This window comes from Notolabrus celidotus, chromosome 17 (assembly GCF_009762535.1).
Source record: "Notolabrus celidotus isolate fNotCel1 chromosome 17, fNotCel1.pri, whole genome shotgun sequence".
In the NCBI taxonomy this organism is placed as follows: Eukaryota; Metazoa; Chordata; class Actinopteri; order Labriformes; family Labridae; genus Notolabrus; species Notolabrus celidotus.
Genome location: NC_048288.1, coordinates 16,005,770 through 16,030,955, shown reverse-complemented (window position 1 = coordinate 16,030,955; position 25,186 = coordinate 16,005,770). Strand labels below are relative to the sequence as shown.

General features: G+C 39.7%; 1 protein-coding gene and 2 non-coding genes across 4 annotated transcripts in view; 2 read left to right on the top strand and 1 right to left on the bottom strand.

Annotated features, from left to right (window-relative positions):
- LOC117828608 (partitioning defective 3 homolog) overlaps positions 1 to 25,186 on the bottom strand; it is a 465,785-nt gene that overhangs the window by 391,532 nt on the left and 49,067 nt on the right. For both annotated transcript variants that reach the window (XM_034705788.1, XM_034705789.1), the window contains exon 2: positions 10,891 to 10,992. In XM_034705788.1, coding sequence (XP_034561679.1) covers positions 10,891 to 10,992 — 102 coding nt within the window. The remainder of the gene's footprint in view (positions 1 to 10,890; positions 10,993 to 25,186) is intronic.
- On the top strand, positions 6,004 to 6,075 carry trnaw-cca. The gene has a single exon. It is a non-coding gene; the product is annotated as a tRNA-Trp (tRNA).
- trnaw-cca lies at positions 18,149 to 18,220 on the top strand. Its single transcript has one exon. It is a non-coding gene; the product is annotated as a tRNA-Trp (tRNA).

The window sequence follows — 25,186 nt, the reverse complement described above, 5'->3', positions numbered from 1 at the left end:
CACAGATCATGGTTCAATGAGGATATCTCACTCCTTTTTTATGAAAATTCATGTTAAAGGGGTGTTTGCGTGTGCGACTGGGGTGAAACATGTCACACAGTTGCAAAGACACAATTACTATTTGACATTTCTAGCCCCTTTTAGCCTCCACTTTGACTGCCGGGTCAAATTGACACACAAATAGTCTGTATATCTTTAAACATGCAGGGGGACGGGGGGTTGCAAATATGTGAAATCAACCATTTTCATTTTATATGTTGATTTCACCTAATAAGCCAAGCTGAAGAAGTTTCATCCCGATTCTTTTTATTATTTTTTATATTTTTGAACTTTAAAAAGGCTCAATTTGACCCGCAACATAACAGAAGGGTTACAGGAGATGTGCCTGATCAATATGAGTCCTTTGAAAGCACTTTCCATTTTTCAATAAGAGTCTCAGATTCTTGTTTCTTATTCTAAGTGTGTGACAGCTTTACAAAAAGGATCCCAACAGAGACAAACCTTTAACATTGAGGGGAGAAACTTCTTTTTATTTTTCCATAATCAGCAAAAGAGATAGCATGCCTGTTTGAGTAACAGTTGTTGTGTAGCTCCCTTCACAAAAAACACAGACCCCATTGATAAAGAAAAGATTTTACTTGGCAGACATGGGAGTTGCAAGTGCATCCCTGCTTCTGTGTTTATGTAATGTTGTTAACGTGAGTTTGGGTCCAACACTTTGTTCGTGTAACACATGATAACACAAAACTTACTCATTCAGGCAGTGGAAGACATGAATCTTCATTGTTCTGCTGTAAAACATAATGTCTTAATCAATAGAGTATGGTGGCTTTGAATGAAGCTATATAACTGATGTTTCTCAGTTCAAAAGCATCTTACTCTTTCTCAACTCAACTCAACTTTATTTATAAAGCACTTTAAAAAACGACCACAGCCGAAACAGAGTGCTGTACATAAATAGACAACAATAAAAACAATAACACAATAAATAAAAACAAACCGTAAAACACTAAAACAAGAGCAGAGCCTCATGCGGGGTTGAAAGCCAAGGAATAAAAATGGGTCTTAAGTCAATTTTTAAAAATGGACAGTGAGGAGGCTTGTCTAATGTGGAGGGGAAGCTCATTCCATAATTTAGGAGCAGCAACAGAAAAAGCTCTATCCCCTCTGAGCTTCCATTTTGACCTCAGTACCTCCAGGAGCAGCATATCAGCTGACCTGAGGCACCGAACAGGAGCGTAGGGGTGAAGGAGCTCAGAGAGGTAAGGCGGGGACATACAATTTAAATATTTAAAAACAAATAAACTAATCTTAAAATGCTCAGTCTTAGAATCCTGAAATACTCAGTCTTAGTAAGGATATTTGCATGTCTTTTGGCTATATCTGAAAGAATGGGAACAGCATCGCATGAATGCAAGCCAAGAGCTTTGACATGCCACCGAAGTGAAGAGTAAATATCCTAGAATTCAGGATGGTGTTTCATTGGCCACCAGAGGGCAGCATCTGTGTTATAATTCATGTATGATACATGCAGCCTATAGAAGACTGGCTCCTATTTGAATCTACAGAACATAGTGGTATTTCTGTTTTTTCTACTTATATCAATAAAAAATAGAACTATTGATGACCAACCTGGAGTTAAATCTGTTAGCTAGTTTTTAAAGAGCTGTGACGCTTGTAAATAAATAAATAAACTTGGATGAGTCTTGTTAATGGCCTGTCTCAGTCCTGCATGTCCTGTACACATTTATGACACTTTACAACAAAAATTCACCAGGACTCTATGGATATAGACCATAAACAATATATCATACACAGGGTAAATGCTTAGTCCACAATCTGAGAGAGGAATGCATTAGACTGTCTAGGAGATGACGGTGAGAGACAGACTACCAGACACAATAGTCTTCAATCTCTGCCAATAGAGGCAACACACAGACACACAATCACATATACACAAAGTGACACACACACACACACATATACATAGAGTCAGACACACACACACACACACACACACACACACACACACACACGCACACACATACAGAGCGCAGACAAACAGAGTAATTAGTCTTTGATTTCCCCCGGCAGTGTTCTGGTACCAGGGGGCAGCTGCTGGGACCCCGCTTTAGCCTTGGCTAATTTCACTCACTGCTTGATCTCAACCCAGCGCAGGTGCCCACTTGGCACCCAACTGCTGTTGCCATGGCAATGCCAACTTCAGGGGCCAAGAAAGTGCCAATTGTCCAAGGAGCTTAGCCACAGGAGCCATGGATGTGGTGCTCATTATAAACAGGCTGCATTACAACAAAGGGAGCAAGCAGTCGGATATGAAGAGTTCACTCCAGTTCAATCAGACATTTTTCGCTTTTCTTTATTGTCTTTCTTTGCTCTACTTCCTTATTTCTTCTTCTACTAATTTTCCTTCTTCTAGTTCTTCCTATACTTTCTCTTCTTTTAGTCTCCTTCAGTTTGTTACGTTTTAAAGTCCCCTGCTTCTTCTTCTTCTTCACTCTTTTTTTTAAATATCATTTTTATTATCATTTTAATAACATATGTTTGTGTTTCTAAGGCTGGCGACCTTCACCAGAAACAAACATCGAAGTAAACTCAGATTTGAGCAGCAGACCTGATGCAGACACCACTTCAGTCCGCTATTTTCTTGGCATGACTGCCTCTCTGTGGTTTGGAAGAGTCACTGCAGCGCAGGTCCAGGCCTACATGCACCTGCTGTAAAACATACCACACTGACTAAACTACTGATTCCAGGTACTTCTTCTGTAAAAAGCACTTCCATGAGTTTCACCCTCCACCCCCTGCACTCATTAAGCCCCTGTGACAAGCTTGCTACACACCTGTGCTAATGAGCAAGATCCAGACTAGACTACTAACATCTGGGGACCCGCTCCTCAAATCCCAACATGTTTGTTGTGGGGCTCCCTTTAGAGGAAATATGTAGTAGGAAATGTGCACACCATGCAAGCTGATAAGTTGGATTCTACTCAAGGTTCATGATATTTAGAGTGACGTTGGAAACAAAGAGATGCACTTTGAAACATCAAGCAGCTATGTAGCCTGTATTACATTCCAGATTAAAGTGAGGAGAAGGAAGAGGAGAAAGAGAGTCAGCATTTTAATGATGGCTTTTGAGTGAGTGACTCCAGCTTTTGCCCATCCTGACCAAGCACTAACCTCAAATGTTGAAAAATGAAGCCAATGTGGAAGTGCAAAAGAAACGCAGTTCTTCGAGTGTCCACCTAAAGCTGTCTTTGGATTTAAGAACGTCTCTCCAGAAACCAATGAGTGATGTCACAGAGATCATGTCAATGGCCAAAGGCGTATGCACTTCGAGCCAGTTGTTCAGAGGTTGCATTGCAAAAGTTTCAACCTGTGTCTTATTTACGACCACATATGAAGGTTGCCAAGATCTAATTCCATATAGGGTTAGAAAAAATTCTGGGAATTTTCAAAGTTGGAAACTTTCCATGGGAATAAACAGGAATTTGTGGGAATAAATGGGAATAAACCAGGAATTTACTAAATTGAAGGTTGGCTCTTATTCGGGGAACTTAAATAAAGTTGGGGGAAATATATTTTAGCATAATCCTGACTAAAACAACCAGATTTCATGCAAGTACAGTTGAATATCTATGCTATTCCTCAATCACATGCACATAGCACACTGCTTACTGCAGGACTATTGAGATCATGCCCCCTACATGATTTCTAGAATCCTGCAGAGGCTAGGTTTGAGAAGCTTGAGGGAAGATGCTTTTTTATTTGCATGTTGAATGGGACTTGTTGGAGGAGAGCGGCTCTTTTCATTTAACATTTTGAATGGGACTTTGTTGGGATTGCATTTTTGTAAATTTTTGAATGTGTTGGGTCGGGGGATGAGTAATATTTAACTCAACACTCGTGTTTTTTTTCTTCAATGAAAGAATTGATTGTTCAATCAAATATTTAACACTTGATAAAGTTCTACTTACAAATAAATGTCTTTTAATTGTATTATTTTGGATGGATGTCTGCTTATAACAAATCAAAATTTTATGCTTGGATATGATACCTTTACATTAAATTACACTCAATTCCCAGTTGATTCTCATAAATCCCTGCATGTCTCTGCATCAGGAGCTTCATGTATTTTGCATTTCAGTGAAAAAAGCTGATTTGACTCGAGTAATATGGGCTGTATTCTCTACAAACAATAAGTTACATCCGCACTATAGACATATAAAGACTTCCATCTGTTTAGTGTTTACTCATTAGCACATACTCAGAAGATTTAATCACAGAAATCTAGTTTGTTTCTGCATCCGTCAGTGAGTTTATCTTGCACAACAACAATTTTGAAGTTGAAACCATTTGAATTGCTAATGCAATAGCCCAATTTCCCTAAAATGACCATTAAAGTTCAGACTGATTTCATCTCATTTGCAATTTCACACCCATTCCATTCCTTTATAAACTAATTTCTGCAGATCCATATTGTAAATATCATACCTTAAGGCCATAATCTGACCAGGAGTCATTTTAATTGCAACATCGCCATCTGCTTAATGGATGAAGTGTCTGTATCACAGCACTTTAAGAGCTATCAGAGGGATTCTCTTACAAACTGAATGGCATTTCAAAAGTCTAACCAAAGGCTGTTCAGCTGGAGGAAAGTTTACCCCTCCTTCTGAGACCCTTTTGATAAACTGTTTATAATTGTGTTATTAGGCAAGGAGCTCACTCTGTCCTGATGAAGACTCAACATGGTGACACCCATTTATGTCTGCTTATTTTCCTTAATAGCTTTTCCTTAGCTAACTACTGCTTTACACTCTGATCCAGCTGGTGGCAGTAGTGCACCAAACGGCAGGTGAGGAAATACACCTTTAAAAATCAGTTGAGTGATACTCAAACAAACTAGCAGAGAAAGTAGCAGATACAATACTACAGATAGCATTGAGACATTTTGTTCAGATAAGGTTAAACTGAAGGGGTGTGTACTTCTGCTTTTTGTTTGAGTGTAATTGTCTACATGGACAAACATCTGCATCTCTATAACCTCTGATCTGAATATGCCACCAATACATCCTAATGATCAATTTATCTTTTAAAAAACTGAAAAGAAGACAGGCATCAGCTTCACTCTGGACCCAAACTTGTAAAAGCAACAAAACAAGTGCAGCACAAGATCGAAACTGTCTGAACACACTCGTTTTTTTCCCCACATGTATGTGATATAAGAGTTGGATAGTAAATCAGCAATGAAACAGAGACAGACAGGCCCCAGCATGCAGCTCCACAGTATGACCAAGGAGGAATCACAGCACGATAATCTGACTGCTGAACCTGAACCATGCGTCTCCCATACCACACACACACTCATGCACGTTACACATAGACACACATGCAAACACACATTACACATTGACAGACACATGCAAACAAACACGCAGAAAAAAAAGGCTTTGGAGCTCTAATCTGCACCGTAACTGACAGGGTGACAATATTGGTTTTGACATGGACTTCTCTCGGCTGTGTTAACGATACACATCCCACTGACATATTGGTCATTTACAGTTGATGCAGGGGTACCACACAGTAAATACACAGCATACTATATACAAATTCATTAAGATATAGTATGGGACATGTATCATGTTATTTCTTTTTATTTAAACATACACTTTGCATCAATTCAAGTTCCCAAAATTGCAGTTTGCTGTCAATGTATTAAACTACAAATCAACCATGTGACAGCAGATTGCCAATTTGGTCAAAGTTAATAATCTCAAATAGTTTAAGACTACAAGAGAAGGGTAACTTCAAAGAAAACATAATACGTTTTTTGCCCCTGAACCCTGCTTAGGTTTGTCTCACAGAGCTGACACTACCTGTTTTAAGGTAGCAGACACAATGAAAGTCCAAAATCTGCAAAGGATGGAAAGAGTTCTGCAATATAAACCTTCTAATGTGACTGGTTTAATGATGGATCTTCATATATGTGACCTCGTGGCGCAACGGTAGCGCGTCTGACTCCAGATCAGAAGGTTGCGTGTTCAAATCACGTCGGGGTCACTACATTCAGTTGGAAGTGGGATTACACTCCCTCATTATTATAAAAAAGTACACCTGTGCTGTTAGAAATGTAAACAATGACTTCATACTAGCTCATGTTAGATGATAAAATGCATTACTCATGGCTGATCATCAGCGAGAAATGTGAACAATAATCAAACAGATTATGTGAAGTTACCTCAGAGACTTAACGTAGCTGAGTGATGCAGCACAAATAGTTCCAGGATTACTATTGCTATTACTATTACTATTACTACTATCACACACTTAGAATAAGAAACAATAATCTGAGACTCTTACTGAAAAATGGAAATCTTTCAAAGGACTCATATTGATCAGGCACATCTCCTTTAAGGGATTCTGTTCTTTTACGTTTCCTCATCTTCTTGTCATGGCTGAATTTATAATTTGTGCATGTTTAGTTATATGTAAACTTTAATACCACTGAGATTTGTGATGAAGTTGAAAGTGATGCCACCGGTGGCATGTCCAACGTACAAAATAAAAATAACAAAAAAAGAATAATAAAGCAGAAATGAAAGAAAAATCACAGTGTAAAATAGATACAGACAATGTCAGATAATCAAACCCTCATCTTATCAACTGTTGATAAATTTGTTCCAAATGATCATATATCAATGTTTTCTGTTTGCATTTTGGACCTGCTGTTTAAGGAGACAGAGGCAGAAGCAGAAGAAACAATTTCCAGACGTTTTATCGTTTCTTTTTTTAGAACAGTATATTTTGTGAGACTGAAAATGTAAGTCAATGTTTAAATTCTTAGTAACTTTCCTTAACTAAAAGCCACTTTACTTGTCTCCCCTTTACTAAAATGTTTTGAGAAGTAAGACATGAACATCCTTTATGATGACTGTTTCAAACACTTGTATGTTATTGTGTTTCCTGGCAGCTCTTGTACTCTAAAGATGTGGGCAGGTTATAGACATACGAGTGGGAAGACAGAGCTTATAATGCTTTTAATGAGTTTCAGCAGAGCATAATGCCAGGAAGGCATTTGGAGATACAAGATTAATAACTCTAACAGCAGAGCGGCCACCAATGAGTTAACATTAACAGGTGTGCTTCATTATGCTCCTGTCTGTTAGTGGAGTAAAACAGGGACAGACGCTGATGGAAAAAACTGGACAGACTGGATTTACAACTAACTACTATGCACACACATAAAGAAACAAACACCCACACACACATAGATAAAATCATGTGTATACACACACAGTGCAGGTTGGTTTTCCTGATCCATACCCAGCTAACCTGTGCTCTCTGTAACCTGTGCTCTCTGCCAACAGAGTCTTACTTCAGTGTGTCAGACTCATGACTGAAATATCAATGTTTACTTTTTAGGCTGGGTTTGACTGTAAACTACAGGTCACTGAGCTCCAACACAACCTTAAGAATAGAGCTATCTACATTAAACTCATAAGAGTGTGACAAGAATAACTGAAGAGCAGTTTTTGTGTTGTAAATATTCAACATTCTGTCATTAGAGAGGTGTAAGGAGGTCACACAACCACCAGGGGGAGCAGGTTCTCACAGCATCAGAACAAAAGAGACATAACTAAAAGGAGAAATATATATGTGTGCCTATTGGTCTTCAATTAGCTTGATGTAAAATAGAAATCTTTCTCTCTGTATGTGTTTTTATGAATGACATCTGGAAGAAAAAAAGGAGATGAGAGGACAGTGTAAAGACAGTAAGGGGTGTTTGAGAGAGCAGGTGCAAAAAAAACCCCATCTGTTCTCATCCCTGATCCCACCTGATGCGTTAACATGACACCCAGTGTAACTGTGCAGACACATGGACACGTGTACAAAAAATCTCATTCATATAAAAACATTATCCCTTGATCGTCTCCAAACTGTACAGAACTCAGCTGCCAGGGTTTTAACCTGAAACAAAAAATTCTACCACATCTCTCCGGTTTTAGCTTCCTTGGCTCCCTGTATGTTTTAGAATTGATTTTAAGATTTTACTGCTTACTTTTAAAGCTCTGCATGGTCTTGCTCTGAGCAGACCTTTTAATACCCTATGAGCCGACACGTACATTGAGATCCTCAGGCAGAGGTTTACTGTGCATTCCAAATACTAAAATGAAAACTAAAGGGGACAGGGGGTTCACAGTGAGGGGTCTGACACTCTGGAACCATCTGCCCGAGGAGACCAGGTCTGCTGAGTCAGGGAGCTCTTTTAAATCCCTTCTTAAAACATACTTTTAACCCGGATTTTAGCTGAATTTTATTTGACTTTATTTCATTTTAATCGTCTTAAGAAATATATTTTAAAATAGTTGTATTCATTTGGAGTTCTTTTAGGGGAATTTTGTGTCTTTCAAAATATGTTTTATTTATTTATCTTGACTTCTGTGTATTTATGATCTGCCTGTTTTATTTTGCTGCACATGTAAAGCACTTTGTAACCTGGTTTTGAAAAGTGCTCTACAGATAATATTATTATTATTATTATTATTATTATTATTATTATTATTATTATTATTATCATCATTATTATTATTATTATTATTATACACTCCAAACCAAACAGCATCAAACACACCAGATACTCAGAATAATCAACTTCTCCCTCAACTTTTTTAAATATGATTTATTTAATGTGGGGAAAGAACTTTAACATGAAAAGGCCGCACGTAAAAAAAAACACCTTGTTCTTGAGAAGAACATGTTTTGAGATTTCACATGAAGGCTGTGTCTCTGTGACACCAGATATCCTGAGAAAACCTGCTAACAGATGGGAGCCAAAGATAACACTTACAGCTGACATTCACATGTTTCATCAGCATTTTAAAGAATATATTATTACCGCCCTGCTGGCTTTAAGCTGACACTTCTCTGAAGTGATTAAAACACCAAATTAATCTTCCATGTCATCCGGAGACTCTTTGATGAGTAATAGATGACTATCAATGCTGTAATACGAGATCTGTCTGTAAAGTGATATCTTGTAATATCTACTTTTACTCATTTGTTTGTGATCATTGCACACAAGCATGTTTTCATGAACTGTAGAGTCTGATGTTGCCAACCATTACCTTCATTCAACAATTTCCCGCTCACAAAGACACAAAGAGGGGTTACAGCCCGCGAACAGTCCCCACATGAAAGCCAAACTGCTGGTGACTCAGGTGTAGTCAGCTCTGTTCTCATGGGAGGGATGAATGGGATGGTGGGTAATCATTTGCGGTATAAGGCTAAAGTTGGGGGATGGGTAGGATGACATCATTCTGCATCTGACACTGATTTGGCCCACACACTTTTAGACGGAAAGATAAAACGATACACGCGGCCACGTACACATCAAAGCTGAGCAGTGAAGAAGAGTCCTCTGAATCATTCAACTTTTCAAATATATGAAAGGATCAAGAGAAGGTTGAAATAGTTTAACAGAGAGTAGTGTGAAGTAGTGTGCTTGTTTATGATGAAGTAATGATGAGAAAGTAAAGCAGACAGGTGATCATAAGTAGATGTTACACCTACAACACAACAGGAGAGGATACAAGAATTGTACTCCTCTTTTATTCTTGTATTTATATTTGTAATACTTCCAACTTCCTCTGTTCATTCATCTAACTACCAGTGCTATTATAACGTTTCCTTAGAGCAACCATGGCGTCACACAGCAAGCCCCCTTAGAGTCTGGGTTTACTGCTTCCTGTCTGCTGCTGTAAAGAGCACTCCTATTGGTCGATGACATTGATCCCCACTATTTGCATGAGCCAAGACTAAAAACTGACTTCTGTCAATCTTAACCACGTTTGATTGTGTGTGAATGGGAAAAGAAGGCAAGAAAATGACTGACTTATGACCAGGGGCGTCTTCAGGAATTCTGGGCCCCCTGAAAAGATACCTCAGTGGGCCCCATCACCACAGCCAACCCTACAGCTTATAACATTGCTGCTATAATACTGGTTTATTTGCATTAAACTAAAATATATGCTTAAAACTATCCTGGTTAACTGACTCAAATCTAAGCTACATATCAATATTTTATTTTTATTTTTTTTACAATTACTCCAAATGTAACTGCACAATGTTGACCTTCAGACTGTCCACCTCTTTAAACAAGATTATCTGAAGCCAAGTGACTTGTTGAACAACAACAAGGGGGCATTATTTGGTCTAATCTAACCTCATGAAGTCAAATGAAACTCTAAAAACCTACAGTTTACTTTCAATCAGATTCAGCCAAACTTAATGCTATCGAAGTATTACAATGACAAGCATTTTTTTATGCATAGACAGCTGTTTAAATCACACTATTAGCCCATTGTATATGCATTTTTAATTTGTTAATCGCTCATCCACATTCACATCAAGGCTCACCGCCTGTTCCGCAGCCACTGTCCACTCAGAATCCCAGGAGATGCCTGCTGCTGACAGACAACTGCGGTCCAAACGTAAACAAAGACCATTCAGACAAGTTTAGTTATCGTATTGCAGCTATAACAAAATAAAAGAAAAACCTAGTAGAAAACAGATTTTATTTCAGGCGCATGAAGGGCCCCCCTCCCCACTTGGGCCCTAGGTAGTCAGTCCCACTTTTCTCCCCACTACGACACCCCTGCTTATGACCATGTTGCACCAAGAGATCTAGACTACAGGAGTGCTGTTCACTTCAGCAAAACTCTCCCTTAAAGCTGTTGATTTCAGTCTTTGTAGTACAGCCAAAACGGAATCATAAAGTTTTAGAGTGGACACACAACCAATGCCAAAGTGAATGGAAGTGAAAAGAGTGAAAAGTGGCAGAACAGGAGACAACATATAATTTAAAGAGTCACTCACCCTGTCTTTGTCATCCACCACATCACACAGCATATCATCCAGGTCCAAAATGCCTCCATCTCCATGTTCCAACCTGTGGACCTGAACCCAGTAACCTTGGTCCTGGAGGGGGGGGGGAGAACGAGAGTATTAGCCCTCTAATGAGATCAGCTTTAATCGCACCATATAGTCTTTGGATTTGAAGCATTATGTAAGTAAAGCCATACAACATATTATCAGGAATTAGCAGCTTGTGTCTCCTTAGGAATCAGCTGATCTAATCACCATGCAGCTCATGCAATGATCTAGTCAGCTGGCATGCAGCGGCCCTGACATGGTCATGGATTTACATCATGATAGCTGTTATGAAATGTTTTAATCTGCTGCTGGATGGCCTGGAAAATAAGCATATGGCTGAAACCGTTCTCCATGTGGGAGCAGAAAGAAGAAGAAATGAGACACAGGCACAACAGCAGACATTATATTTATTCACACCTCTTATGATTACATTTCAATGCATAAGAAGGTGACAACACTCTCACACTTTACCATGTTGAGTCATTCTGTGTTTCGCATCAGCATATAGATAACATCCATTCATGCACCGCTACATCAATGCACAAGCTGCTGTGTGTATGAATTGTCACAGATGTAGCAGATAATGTATGTAGTGTTCTACGTGGACTAAGATGTTTATATTTAAATTTAAATATAACTCTACACTGCATGTCAGTTTATCCTGTAAAGATATAGAAATCAAATCAAATAGCTGCTCCTCACAATGTTGCACTGAAGTATTCATAAAGACACACACCTGTGCAAAGTCTCATGAATATATCATACAGCAATTAAAATGCAGTGAGCAGGAACAACAGCAGCAGTGAAGTAGGGGAACAGTGTTTTATGTTTTAAGACTGGCTGCAAAAACAGTGTCACAGAAAAGTTTTATTGTCTGCATTCGCATCTTCTACCAACTTCATGACCTACATGACACCAAAAACACTATCTGCCTTTTTTTTTTTTATCTATTACACATTTTCATTGCAGAGTGTGCACCAAAAATATGAAATATTTGTGACAAAGCAGATATCTTATAGTGAGATATAGCTCTGACAGTTTTTCTCGGACGCTTTGGTACATTTCTCGAATCATCCTCGACATTTTCAAAACAGTAAGTGCATTTCTCTAAACAATTCGTACAAATACCAAAACAGCATGGATTACCTGCAACAGCCAGTATCTTGCTCAAAATCCTTAGGTCCTCTCTCAAAAGTAAATATCTGTGTCAATGAACATGTCAGTGCCATCAGAGTGATAAGTCCTTGTGTCATTGTGTACGGATAACAATATAACAGTGTACTCTGGAGGGACGTTCTGATGTAAACTATGGCTAAAGTTTTGATGAAAGTTACTGTAAATTGTAAGTTACACCTTAGTGTATGTGTGAGATTGATTGTAAGGAACAGGACAAGATTCACATTTATATATACTTGCCAGTTGATGGTTCATGAGATGCACCTTTGAGCTATTTCATAAAACTGGTTGATCATTGGGTGATCTAATGCCTCACACATTTCCCTTCGTTAGAGACAGTCAATTTCAATTCTGATCTGTGAAATGTAACAAAGTGACTGAGAAAAACTGTAACTGGGATATGAAGAGCATTTCTATGTTAGCGCTGAACTTTCTAGTATATTTTAAAGATTATTAGCAGAGATTATAGGTGTGGTTTGGATGCCTGATATTCAGTAATAACATAAGTAAACAGATTAAGACTTGTCTTTCGTTTGTTCATTCCTTTCCTCCCTGTCTGGCTTTTCCACTAAATCATAGCCACAAGCACCTCGGCATGATGGCCCACTCAGACAGAGGGCAAAATTGAAGCCGCGCCTTTCCCCTTCACCATGTTGTTGTCTGTATTTTGTGCTCACTTCCTCTGTTTCTCCTGCAAAACGAATTTGTCTTTCTCTGTGTTTGTGGTTAAATGCCTTCATGCACAGCTCTGTTGTCCTAAACTCCAATGTGGTTCACCAGGCAAAATGGTCCAAATCATGAGGGGAGTAACTCTGTGGTATTTTCTTTCCTTCTGAGGTTATTAGAGAGGAGATGGGAAGTTTGTTAGGATCATTCCCAAAAGGCAAGACGAGAAACCGGAGGCTAAAAGAAAATTATGATGCTCCCATGTTCAGCAAAGAACAATCAGAACTTGTAGCCACAGCACAGAGTTTATCCAGTACATTATATGTATGGTTGTATAACTGGAGGGTCCCACAACAAAGCAGCCTTAAAGAACTGCTGACACTCCTCTCAGTGCCACTGCAAAGCAAACTGAAAAACCCAGAAGAAGAAGAAAGACAGGGCAAAAAAATGACCATCTCTGGAAGTCATTACAAACCACAAGCTGACCCTCAGCATCGAGCAGGGGGAAAATATCCTTAAATGTTTAAGTGTTAACACACTCAAAGTCTGTTTGGCGTGATCCTCGACCAGACTTGTTCCTCGGATGGATTATGAGGAATAAATATGATTCTGGAAGAAGCTCAGGCTCAAAACGTAATCCCAGACAGACTCTGGGAGAAAGCGCTGGACGTTGACTTGCGCTGTTGAGATTGGACTTGTGTTAAATGATGTAAGAGCATTACATCAGTGGTGCTTTGCCTCCAACAGGCTAAAAGAAATGCTTACAGTTTCTTGGTTCAAAGACTCCTCATTACATGAGTATTAGCAGAGTTCATCAGTGACTGGGACTAAATCGGATTTTGTGTTTCAGTGTGCAGACCAACATCTAAACTTACGCACTCACTTACAGGCTTAAAGTTCTTCATTCCACACTTATCTATGACATATTGCTGATGTATTTGATACTTTCTTTAAAGACCTTTATCCTGTTGAGTGTATTGAGAACTTGCAGAGCATGTTTGTACTGACGTGGTTTTGTCTTTCTGTGTAGGTTTGTGTAGGTGTTTCTACTCTTGCAAATATTTGTTGCAGTCCTTTGTACAAAATGTTTGTACTTTTTATCTTTATTGTTCACCATGAAGAAACAAAACCCTTGTCGCCAAGCTCGAAAGTTGAAATAAGACATCTTCTGTTGGTATTTTCTATACCACATTTGACTAATCTGTGTTAGGATACCCTTGATTCTTTTTTCTTGCTTTTAAGATACATTTTTGGCCTTCAAGTGATTATTTGATAGGGCAGCTTGAGAGAGACAGGAAATGTGGCTAGAGAGTGAGGGATGATATTGACCTAATCCTGCAGGGACTGAGAATCGATCAGGACAAGGACTGTGGTCTCTGTACAGGAGGGCCATGCTCCCTGAGTTATTTGTTCTTTGCACCATAACCAACCGAGACAATCTTCAACTTTGAAAAGAAAGTGCTTGGACCTAAAAGTATCTGAAAGTTGTCCAGAGTTCATAACTAAAAGAGGCTATGGAGTAAAAATAATTGTACTAAAACAGAGCTATTCATTTCCTATCCAAATGACCATGAGTGAGTCTATCTTTAGGTCTTCAAGGTGTTTCCTCCTGCCTCCTCCAGCTGGATTCAGCTACAGCCTGCAAACCTCAGAATCAGCAGCAACAACAAATCTTCTCAGCAGGCTTTTCTCGTTACAAGCTTTATTGTTACATTGGACAATAAACTTAACTTTGATCAACACACCACTGACATTCACAAACGCTGCCAACAAAGACTTTCTGCCATCCACAAACTTAAAGCACTTTCTGTCGCCCCCCACCTTCTACTGTTACTGTACCAAAGCATCATCCAACACATTCTCCTCTACTGTTCCCCCTGCTACTACAACATGCTTACCGTCTCCAACAAAAACAGACTCATATGCACCACAAACACTGCCACCAAAATCATCCGCCTCCCCACACCCAACCTGTCTGACCTCAATAGAGCCATCATACACAGAGCACGCATTATAACACTAGACCCCCAAATCCCCCTCTACTCAGTCTTCACACTACTCCCATCTGGTCGCAGATACAGATCCCCATACTGTAGGCAAGCCCGGTTTGGCAGAAGCTTTGTCCCGTTGGCCATCAGTGCTAAATAAAATGCCCATGTAGTGTGCCCGATGTGCATATATGTGTCCTGTGTGTTCATATGTGTCCAGTGTGTATATATGTGGGATGATGTGCACCATTGTTGTGAGGCTGGGTGGATGTTTATTGTTTATTTGTGTTTTAACATGTATTTTTGTACAGACGGTGACAACAAATCTCCTTATTAAGGACAAATAAAGATCTATCTATTGTATGTTCTTTAAAGGTGTTGCATGGTTATTCGAAAGGCTAGTGGGATAAAAAAAAAAACTTCATATATAGAAATTTGAGTAGCAGAAATTTAGCATGCTCTCTAACATTGAAATGCTATGGTTTTGCAGCAGTTTTTGACCAGCGTGAAGTTTGATAGTTTGATCTGTGGCATTTGAGAACACATTGGCTCAATCAATGAAAGCACATGTAGCACAGATGCCAGTCAAGTCGACGGAAGAGCCACAGAAGGAGCAGATATTGAACAAAGAGTGCTTTGTGATGGATTCACGTGTATTACTCTGAGAGTAGGGAGGACAGCTGAGGAGATGATAGAGCAGTACACTCAATTTGATACCATTATCTCTTGTACTAAATCAACAGGTTGGATTTTGCTCATTTTCCGACTTTTAGTTCTTCAGCTACAGACTTTTTTTTTTTTCTGGCATCAAAGTAAATGGTTTCATGCACTTTATTGAAGCCTAAACTCTGCACACAGAAACACAAAAGTCATCTACCCGGCCCCTAGGCCCAGCAAGACACATATATTTTTATAAATGAGATGAATGTTGTGTAAAATCGGTCAGAAAAAAATGAATTTCATATGTTTTATGTATCTCAATGTTCTCTACAATGTTTTAGTCTTGATGTCATTTGTGAGTCAGGGGAACAAACCCAACATCTGATCCACACACTCTTTCCATGCTGTTGTTTTTTCTCAAGTGAGACCAAGAGTCCCCTTCAGAAGAGAATGACTTTCCATTCCCTGACCTCACCAACATCCCATTACTGTAGAAGTCATTAGAGCAACTAATTCATCTTTAAAACAGAGACACTGGCACAGAGGGAACATCATATTTCATTAGCAAATGGACAAAAACCACAGGAACGAAACACATCTGACAAGTTCAGTTGTCGAGAGCAGCTTTGATGGATAATCTGAGTTGTGTATGTGTGGGGCTGAAATGTGAGAGCAGCACATATTTGTCCATGTTACTGCAAACAGGAAGAAGGATTAATGATGATGTGTAGAAACCAGTGGAACCTGTGCTACATCAATGTGGTATGAAGTGTAAGATTTCACCTCAGAGCTCCACTTGGGGCAACTTTCAAAGGACGGAAATAACACTGTTTGAAAGGTCGACGGTACAATGAATGAACAAAAGCAGCTGAAGCAGACCGCAGTGTTTCACATTACAATGCAGACTATGATTTTATACTTACTGTTAATGACAATGGACGTCACATTGAAGCCACAAGATACCAACTTAAAATATGACACTGCAGTTGGGACAACTTTATACATTAACTTTCAAATGTTTTAACCTGGCATGGATACAAAGAAAAGGTAATTCCAGTTATTCAAACCTGGGTTCTGTCTTTAGGTATGATGAGGTCTAAAGGATTAAGAGGTAAAACAACCTTAGATGGAACTTTCCAATGGTTGCACATAATCCTCAGGACAAATGCGCCCAATCCATAGACAGTATGAATAATGGACGTAGTATCCATGATGTCACCCATCTGTTCCTGAGCGCTGTTTTGAAGCCAATCGTCGGCGGAAGCCATATTGGTAATGCGGAACTCAACCAGGCAGAGTGTGACGTAAAGAGGCAGAGTTTGAGCCTCCTAGCCAACAGCTATGTGTTCCCGACTGGGAGTCAAGTCAGTCATGTCCTTATTTGGGCAAAAACTCGTAATCTTAATATCTTCTGAACCGTCGCGTTAGAAAAAAATTCACCCCCCGTACAGTGTGTGCTGATAGAGAAATTATCTACGTAGAGCCAAACTGTTTTTTGAACCAGGCTGTAAACATGTTTATTAATGCTGCAAAGATCGTCTTTTTTGAATTGATATCTATGTGGTTTCCAATGTTTCTGCAGCCAGCCTCAAGCGGATTCTTGATGAATTGCAGTTTATAACACTTCCCCATGGGCTTCATAGTTTGAGGCCGGAGGTTCAATCAAAACACATCCACTGAAACAGCCTTTGCTTTAAACTACTGACAGGATCATAATGCTGATCTACATGACTGACATCCTTGTAAGAATTTTTATCTACTGACAGGAACATAATGTTGATTTACATGACTGACATCCTTGTAAGAATTTTTATCAAAGAGTAAGATACTTTTTTGAAACCAGAAACCTTTATCAGAACCAGCAACTTTACCTCACAGATCACGAGTTGATTCTTTACCACTGTCTTTATAAGAATGGATTTATGTAGTTTTGTGTGATCTAACTAACAGAAGCTGTTTTAAAAGGGACGCTAAAGTCTGAATGCACAAAGAGTGCAACGTCTTAATATAAAGCGTAAACGTCTTCATGTGATATTGCCAAATGCAACAGTAGAGGAATTTACACCATCATTTGTCCACTTAAAGTTTTATATTCTAAAAAAATACCTCATGGCTAAATATGTGTGACAAAGTATTTCTGATTCGGATTCTGAAAAATGCACAGCACACTACTTTTTTTTTTAAAAAGCAGCAGATCATATATGATCAGGGTGCGGCTGTGTTCTTTGCCTACTGGTTTAGCTCCTGTCCCACTGACATGTTTAGTCACTAGTGAGCTTTACACATTCATTCATACACTGACTGAGTGACATACCAACACCTCAGCCTGATCAGGTATCTACTTATCTGATCCTCTGCAGTAGGAACAGGGAAACACTGAGGTAATTGTCCTCTGTGTCACACACACACACACACACACACACACTTGCGACATCAGCCCAGACAATACCTCTCTTCACCCCATTATCTGTGTCTTTGTACTGGAGTGGGTTTACTGTTCCTGTCAGAGACCACACAAAGACTCGAGCCCTGGAGGAGATCGGGTGAGGGAGGAGGGGGTTAGAAAGTGTGTGTGTGTGTGTGAGAAAGAGGGAACATGCTCCGGTGTGTGTTTTATGATTGCTGAATTAGCCTCTGCAAGTGTTCAGACTCCCACAGGGGGGAAATATCAACCGCTTCATGTACTTCTCAAATGACCTAGGCTGCAGCAGGACCTCGTGGCGCAACGGTAGCGCGTCTGACTCCAGATCAGAAGGTTGCGTGTTCAAATCACGTCGGGGTCAGTGCTTTTCAAAGTCTGGTGAACTTGCAGCAGAACACACACCGTAAGGTCAGGTCAGTCACATAAAAAAAACAGTAACAGAATACCTTTGTATTAGTCAGAACTGAGTGAAGGTGAAGGTAAAAGACAGCTGACGGTCACTCTTGTGAGTTTAGACAAAGACAACACAGGCGTATTTCTGCTGAGATTTTAGTTAGTAAGTGTTCAGGAATGCGTATTTAAAGACGATCCCGTAACAGATAAAAACTGGTAACACAAGCTGAGGATTACAGAGCAGGTGAAATGTGACAGCTTTTGTAAACTTGTAAAGATGGAATCAACAAGCCTGCACTGTAAGCTTTAAAAGTGGGACGGATGAGTCATATAAAAGAACAGTACTTTGTTCATCATTATGTTAACACTGTGTCAGACCATAATTAGGTGCAACTTGATCACCATGACATAATACAGCTAGAAAAGTAGAAAAAAAAAACGTGATATTTGCTGATTTTAAACATTTGAAACTGCAAATGTTTCACTTACTCAGCCTATCACCAAATTTGAAAAAGTTATGCAAGGTATGCAGCAGTTTGCAAGAAACATTTCCATGATAGGAGCCTTTCTGTCTAAAAGTACAATGGGTGACGTATTATAACCCATTGATATGGTTTATAATGCGTCATGTAATATGTATTTTTCTTATATAAAATAACATGAATACAACTATTTTTAACTGCAGTGACAGAGCAGGAGTCTGCTGTGATGTGAAAGATATGCCAAGGGAGTATGAAAAGTTTACAGCATGAAAAACAGAGAGAATGTGCAATGTGCAGAGAAAGTCCAACACACACTGGATGATGGTTACTATTATTTCAAAGCACTATCCAGACACAGTGTGTGTTATTCTCCTCACGAAAGCATGTTCCTGTGTGGATAAATTGTCTAGAAGTCATGTGAGGTCAATGGTTTGTGTTTTCCCTCGCAGTGAGAAGCTCTCTGTTTTTATCTGCAGATGAGTCGGAGTATGGACAGCTGTGGTGATGGGTAATTCATGCGACGTCAGGCCCTGTCTCAGCACTTTAAGGTGGTTGAAACAAGGTTCTGCTTTCACCAGAAGACCAGCTCACACAGATGTTTGGTGTATTCAGATTTCAGGAAACTGCGGGCTTTGGTAAGGCAGGTTTGTTGGCATGTGGTGTAGCTCAGCTGTTGGAACAGCTGCTTGCAGACTGACAAGATCTGTGGTTCAAACTCCACTGTGGCCAGCATCCTGGAAGTGGGTGAACTTCGACTGCATATTTTTTTTTTATATCAACGTGTTTGTTTAATATAATTATGATTAACTGTTTACTTTATAAAATGTCAGGAAGCTGTGAGAGATTATTTCCCAGAGCTCTTCAGTACATCTTCAATTTGCTTATGAAACTAAAAGGCTGAGATGTTTGATGCACACCACTAATATTGAACAAATCCAGAGTAAAGAGTGCGAAAATAATCAGTTAAAAAACAGAATCCATCTTCAATCTCAACAGGTTACTCGGAGAAGACTTCAAAATGTCCAGACTTTCACTGCCTTAGCAAAGAGCTCAGACACCACCATTAGACTGTGACCTTTGACCTCTGGGAGTACAGGCCTCCCCGTGAATCACCAGTTCAACCCAGTAGTTCAACCTCCCTATTTTAGAGTTCACACTCTGCAGAGTAATAACAGCTCTGATTTATGGAGTGAATGTTCTCCCCTGTGAGTCATAAACACCGGTGTCACAAACACTTTCTGCAACTCTGGGTCATGCACACACACACACAAATGCACGCACTCACGCACACACAAACACAGATTGACACACACAGCTCCTCCTAAGCTACTAATATTTGCTAACGCCCACAGAGAGTAAAACATGCAAAACAGAAGATATGGGACAGTAGCAGCCGGATACTGTTGATGCTGCTACTGCTACTGAAAGGTCACCTGTATTACAACCCACATTTTCTCCTCTTGTTATTTATTAACATCTAAAATGAAGCGTGTGAGTACTTTAAATGTCCTGTTTTCAAAAGACAATTAAAATAATTAGTATCTTCCAGTTCCAGTTCGGTCTCCTTTGTGTCTGTCTTCTTCAGTTTGGTCTCTTTCATTCAGCTCTTTGTTTCTTTCTACCTCCCTTTGTTTGTTGCCCTGTTTTCCTCCTCTCTTCTTATTTCTTTGCTGTTGATTAGTCTGTTTTTTGTTCTCCAAATACTTGAAAATAAAATTAAATATATCCTCTGTGTTGTTTACTGATTCAGACTAATAATGTAATGCTAATGTAAACTTAAGTTTTTGCCACAGTGTCAACAGGCAGAGATGAAATATGTTGGACTCCTTTATGGATATCGATTTGATTCACCATGTGGAATCAGGTCCCTGCTATAGAATGAACACACTATGCTATGGGGTACTGGCCAATCAGAATCTGGTATTCAACACAGCTGGGTAATTAACATGTTTGTTAAAGTGCTTATACGCGTGGTGCTCATTTACATTCATTACAGACAGTGCTGAGAGGATTTCAAGCTATGAAGCCATGCACGCTTTGACGGACAAACTAAATGAAAACACCATTACTAAATCACTCCATGTTTTGTTTCCTCCATCATGCAAGAAAAGAAAAAAAAAGTATACGCTCAGCATATACCAAACAAACGTATGACTATACCAGTGTATCTGATTGGCTAACATCCTGTGGGAATGACTTCTTTTTTCTATCACTCCAAAAAGGTTTATTTTTCTCAAATACACGATCAGGAATTTAGCACTCACAGGTTCTGTTATCTGGTCAAAAATCTCCAATGCTGCAGATTTAAAAAGAGCTAATCTTGTGGAAGTCCGCTACAGCCCTAGATGACCCAACAGACCAGTCTCTTCATTGGCAGCACTGATTTGTTCTAGACAATCTTTGTCAGTGGTAAACAATAGTTGCATTTCCAGTTTAGTTTAGCTCACCAGGTTTGTTTTAGCTCACTAATGTAAATGACACTTGGAGCCAAAACAATAACCTCTTCTGAACAAACTGGAGCTGCATACTCAGGGCTGAGTACCGTCTGTCTGAGGGTAAGTAGAAATGGGATTAACAAGCAGTACAGAGGAGGAAGTCTTACACTACTCCTCTGAGATAAAGTCACCTCCAGGGTCTGTGCATTATTGATGCCCTGCCCTGTCTGCCCAAAGAGACCACAGCCTGCACACTACAACACTGAGAGAAACATGACACCTCAGTGAATACAAACCACACTCACTGGAGACCTACCACATTATATTATCCTTGTAACAGCAGGCCTAGAGTTTATTGTTTGATATAAAGAAGCAGTGTGGAGACAAAAAGTTGCATTTAATGGAAACTTTCATGGTGTTGCAAGTTATAAAATATTTCCATACATCGCGCGCTGTTAAAAGCTGCAGACACTGTAACTGAGCCGCACCCAGACATGCTTAAATTTTTACAAAATTGAGAAAATGATGCATCTACTCCACCCTTACAGTGAGAACAAGACAGGGCTGCTCAGTGCTCAGCCACAGAGATGGAGAAAGAGGTGTTTCTCATCATCAGAAGTCAGTCAGTGAGGGGCGCTGGTTGCCCAGTGGTTTAAGCACCCCACACACAGAGGCTACAGTCCTTGTCGCAGAAGTCGCCGGTTCAATTCCCGGCCGGTCGACCATTCCCTGCATGTCTTCCCCCACTCTCTACTCCCCACATTTCCTGTCTCTCTTCAGCTGTCCTATCCATTACAGGCAAAAAGGCGAAAAAATATATCTTTAGAAATCGGTCAGTGCCATTAAATTGTGTATATGAAGCAGATCCCTTCCTTAAAAACGTCACTGTAAACAAATATGTTGATATATATTCCATATGGAAAACTGTTTTTAATGAAAGTTGGGAGAGAAGGTGACAAAGGCTGGGGTTATAGTGCAGTAATTGCGACTTGCCACTTCTATACCTGACGATTTTCATGATCACACAGAATCTGTGTGTGCAACATGTATTTCTCCAACCCAAAATACATCTAAAAGGCACTTGTTGTTTTTTTTTCACCTCTAAATTGGCACCAATTAAATTTAGGGTAGCTGATAGTTAGCTTAGGCTTTATATTACTGACTCTAATTGGTGTGTGCCATTACACCCAGGCCTCTCTAACAAGTGTATCCATGTTGGGTGAGGAAGCATTGCTTGCTTGATAAAGATATAAGAGTCACCAAAAAATCATGCTGATCCAATGTGTTTATTGTGAGTGCTGACACTGGGTAACAATGAAATATAACTCATAGTGCAGGATCTTTTCCCAGCATGATCACAGAAAAGACAGCTAGCAGAGAACATTTGCTGATTTGGCAAGTGTACATCATTATAGAGGACAATGCATCTTTCTTTTTCTATCTACAACTCTCCAAGACTTGCAACAGATTCCTAGAACAAGTCAACACACATATAAAGCACTTATTTGATGAACAATCTGAATTTTATTTTCAATGCACTGGATGGATTTCACTCAATTATGTCTTAGCTAGGATTTAGAACTGTTTTTATTAGCTGTTGTGAATTTCCTAAGAAAATATGTTCACAAAGACTGAAACTTCCTTGTTCTTTTCCCGATAAACAACATACTCTATGATAAATCATTCAGTTGTTTCAACAATTCAGTCTCATGTACAGTATTTAGGTTTGTGTCTCCTTTTCTCTGAATAACATCTTACATTTTAACTGAACAAAGCGCTCAGAAAGCCCAGTGGAACCAAGTCTGACAATGAATTCAGCCAGACTTCTTTTTCAAGTGGAAACAAGTAAAAGTTTCCCACAAAGACTCTTCTATAGTGGGATGGCTTTGTAAGATGGATGTGTTTGAAGTGCAGAAGGCTTGAAGAGATATATGTTTATTACTTTTGGCTGCGTTGACCGCTGTAGAGTGGCAGTGGTAGTGCCAGAGAGGCTAGCAAAAGGATCAGGCTGGTGTTATACGCGCTACACAGTGAAATACTGAGCCAAATCCTACAGCCAACAACATACAGACCCTCCAAATATGTGCCACACCTACACACAGTGAGCCAGAATGGAGGCTACTGTTAATTCTCTGGAGTCTCATTCTGTGGTCGTGAAGGAGAGAGAGCAGAGAGCCAGAGAAAATAACCTCCTGTTACAGAACGTCAAAGACACAGTCAGCCTATTAGACCACATCCACAGTATCACACTCTCAATGTTAAAGCCTGCAACACTTACACCTGACATATGAACGATGAAAGGACTGTAGAGGCCCAAGACATTTTGGAGACTCTGCTGACCTAGTAGTTTGAAAACTTAAAGAGTCCATTTGGAGTGTGTTCAGGGGGAAAGTGAGAGTGAGACCAGCCCTACAAGGAACATCTTGGGTTAGAACACCAGTCTTGTGTAGGCCTGGTTACACATGTGTTCAGCAGATATGGGCTACTTATCAAGCTACATACATAGGATTGTGTAGAAGAAGCATTAATCGACATGAGATACTGATCTGTCAAAATGAGCCACTGCACATCACTTACAGGAAAATACAATTTTATACTTTAGTTTTTCAAAATGCTTCAATATTCTTACTGTATACTTAAAAGTCCAGGTGTAATGAAAAGTCTTGAGAGAGAGGATATTTTATAAATGATCTGTAACATGCAAGCCCATCAGTATTTAAAGCCCTCTCCATGACCAGAGGCTTGAGGTGCCAGACCCCTGGTTCAATTCCAACCTCTGCCCTTTGTTGCATGTTATTCTCAACTCTCCTGACTCCTTCTTCTTATCTCTTATCCCTTACTAAAGATATCAAAAGCCCAAAATATGATCTTTAGAATACAAAAGGCAATCCCTGAAACCCTGCAGATGTTATGCAGATGTTGTAGAGGATTGGTACACCCCCTCTTCATGCAGTGTACCTTCATCAATTTGAAACCCAAAAACATAAATACAAATGTAATGCAAGAGTAATACTTTTATGGGAAATAAACAACTGTAAGTGCTGTGGCAGTGTCTCAACAGGTCGGCCTAAATCAACACAACACCAAGAAGGGTTTGCAAAGTTGATCATTTTCTGGGACACATTTTGAAATATGAAACCCCACCAGTATGAGCCTGATTGTCCAAGCTATGATGAGAGATGAGCTTTAGATTTGGATAAACCTCTGTACCTCCCTCCCCCTTCTCCTGCTGTGTGATCTGCTCATGTGGGGGATTTGTAGTCTCTGGACCTTGTTTCTTGAAGACTACAACCGCACACATCACCACTCATGATAAGTACAACGTGGAAAGTTGAGCATCTGGTCTGAATAAAAAAGCAGGTCTGCCTTCTTGGTTGCTTGCGTGTGCCTGTGTGTGTGCGCGCACGCGTGCGTGTGTGTTTGTGTGTGTGTGTGGGTGAATTTGTGTGTCCACACAGGCCAGACATGCTGCCTCGTGGCTCAGCGTGAGCTGGAGCTGCTGCTGTGATGAAGGTTTCACTGACAAATTAAAACGGACATTATCACATGAGGACCTCATTGAGCAGGTCTCTAATGATAGCTCATTAAGCCAATTAAAGAGTTAAACTTCAGACAGGATGTGCTGGAGATCAGAAGGTATGAAAAACTTAAAAGAAAGTTTGCTGTTTCATGACTAAATACCTGAGGAGACACAGACACTTGAAGCAATTTACTTAGTAGATTACCACGTGTAGGTAACTGTCTTTATGCATTTTGACTTTAGTATTAACAATTCATTAAGTGAAGAAATGAAAAGGGACTGGTCTATGAACTGTCACATTCTGTACTGGAGCTACACTATCAGCTAGCATATTGGCTTGCATCCCAAAGTGAAGCTTTTATTAGCATTTCTATTAGCATGCTGTCTGGACTGGAGGACCACTATAGGTAGAGCTTGTTTTGGCAGGTAGCCAGATTCATCCCGTCTGAGATAAGTGGTCATTAGTAGCAGCAGGACGCCTTTACACACGCACATGC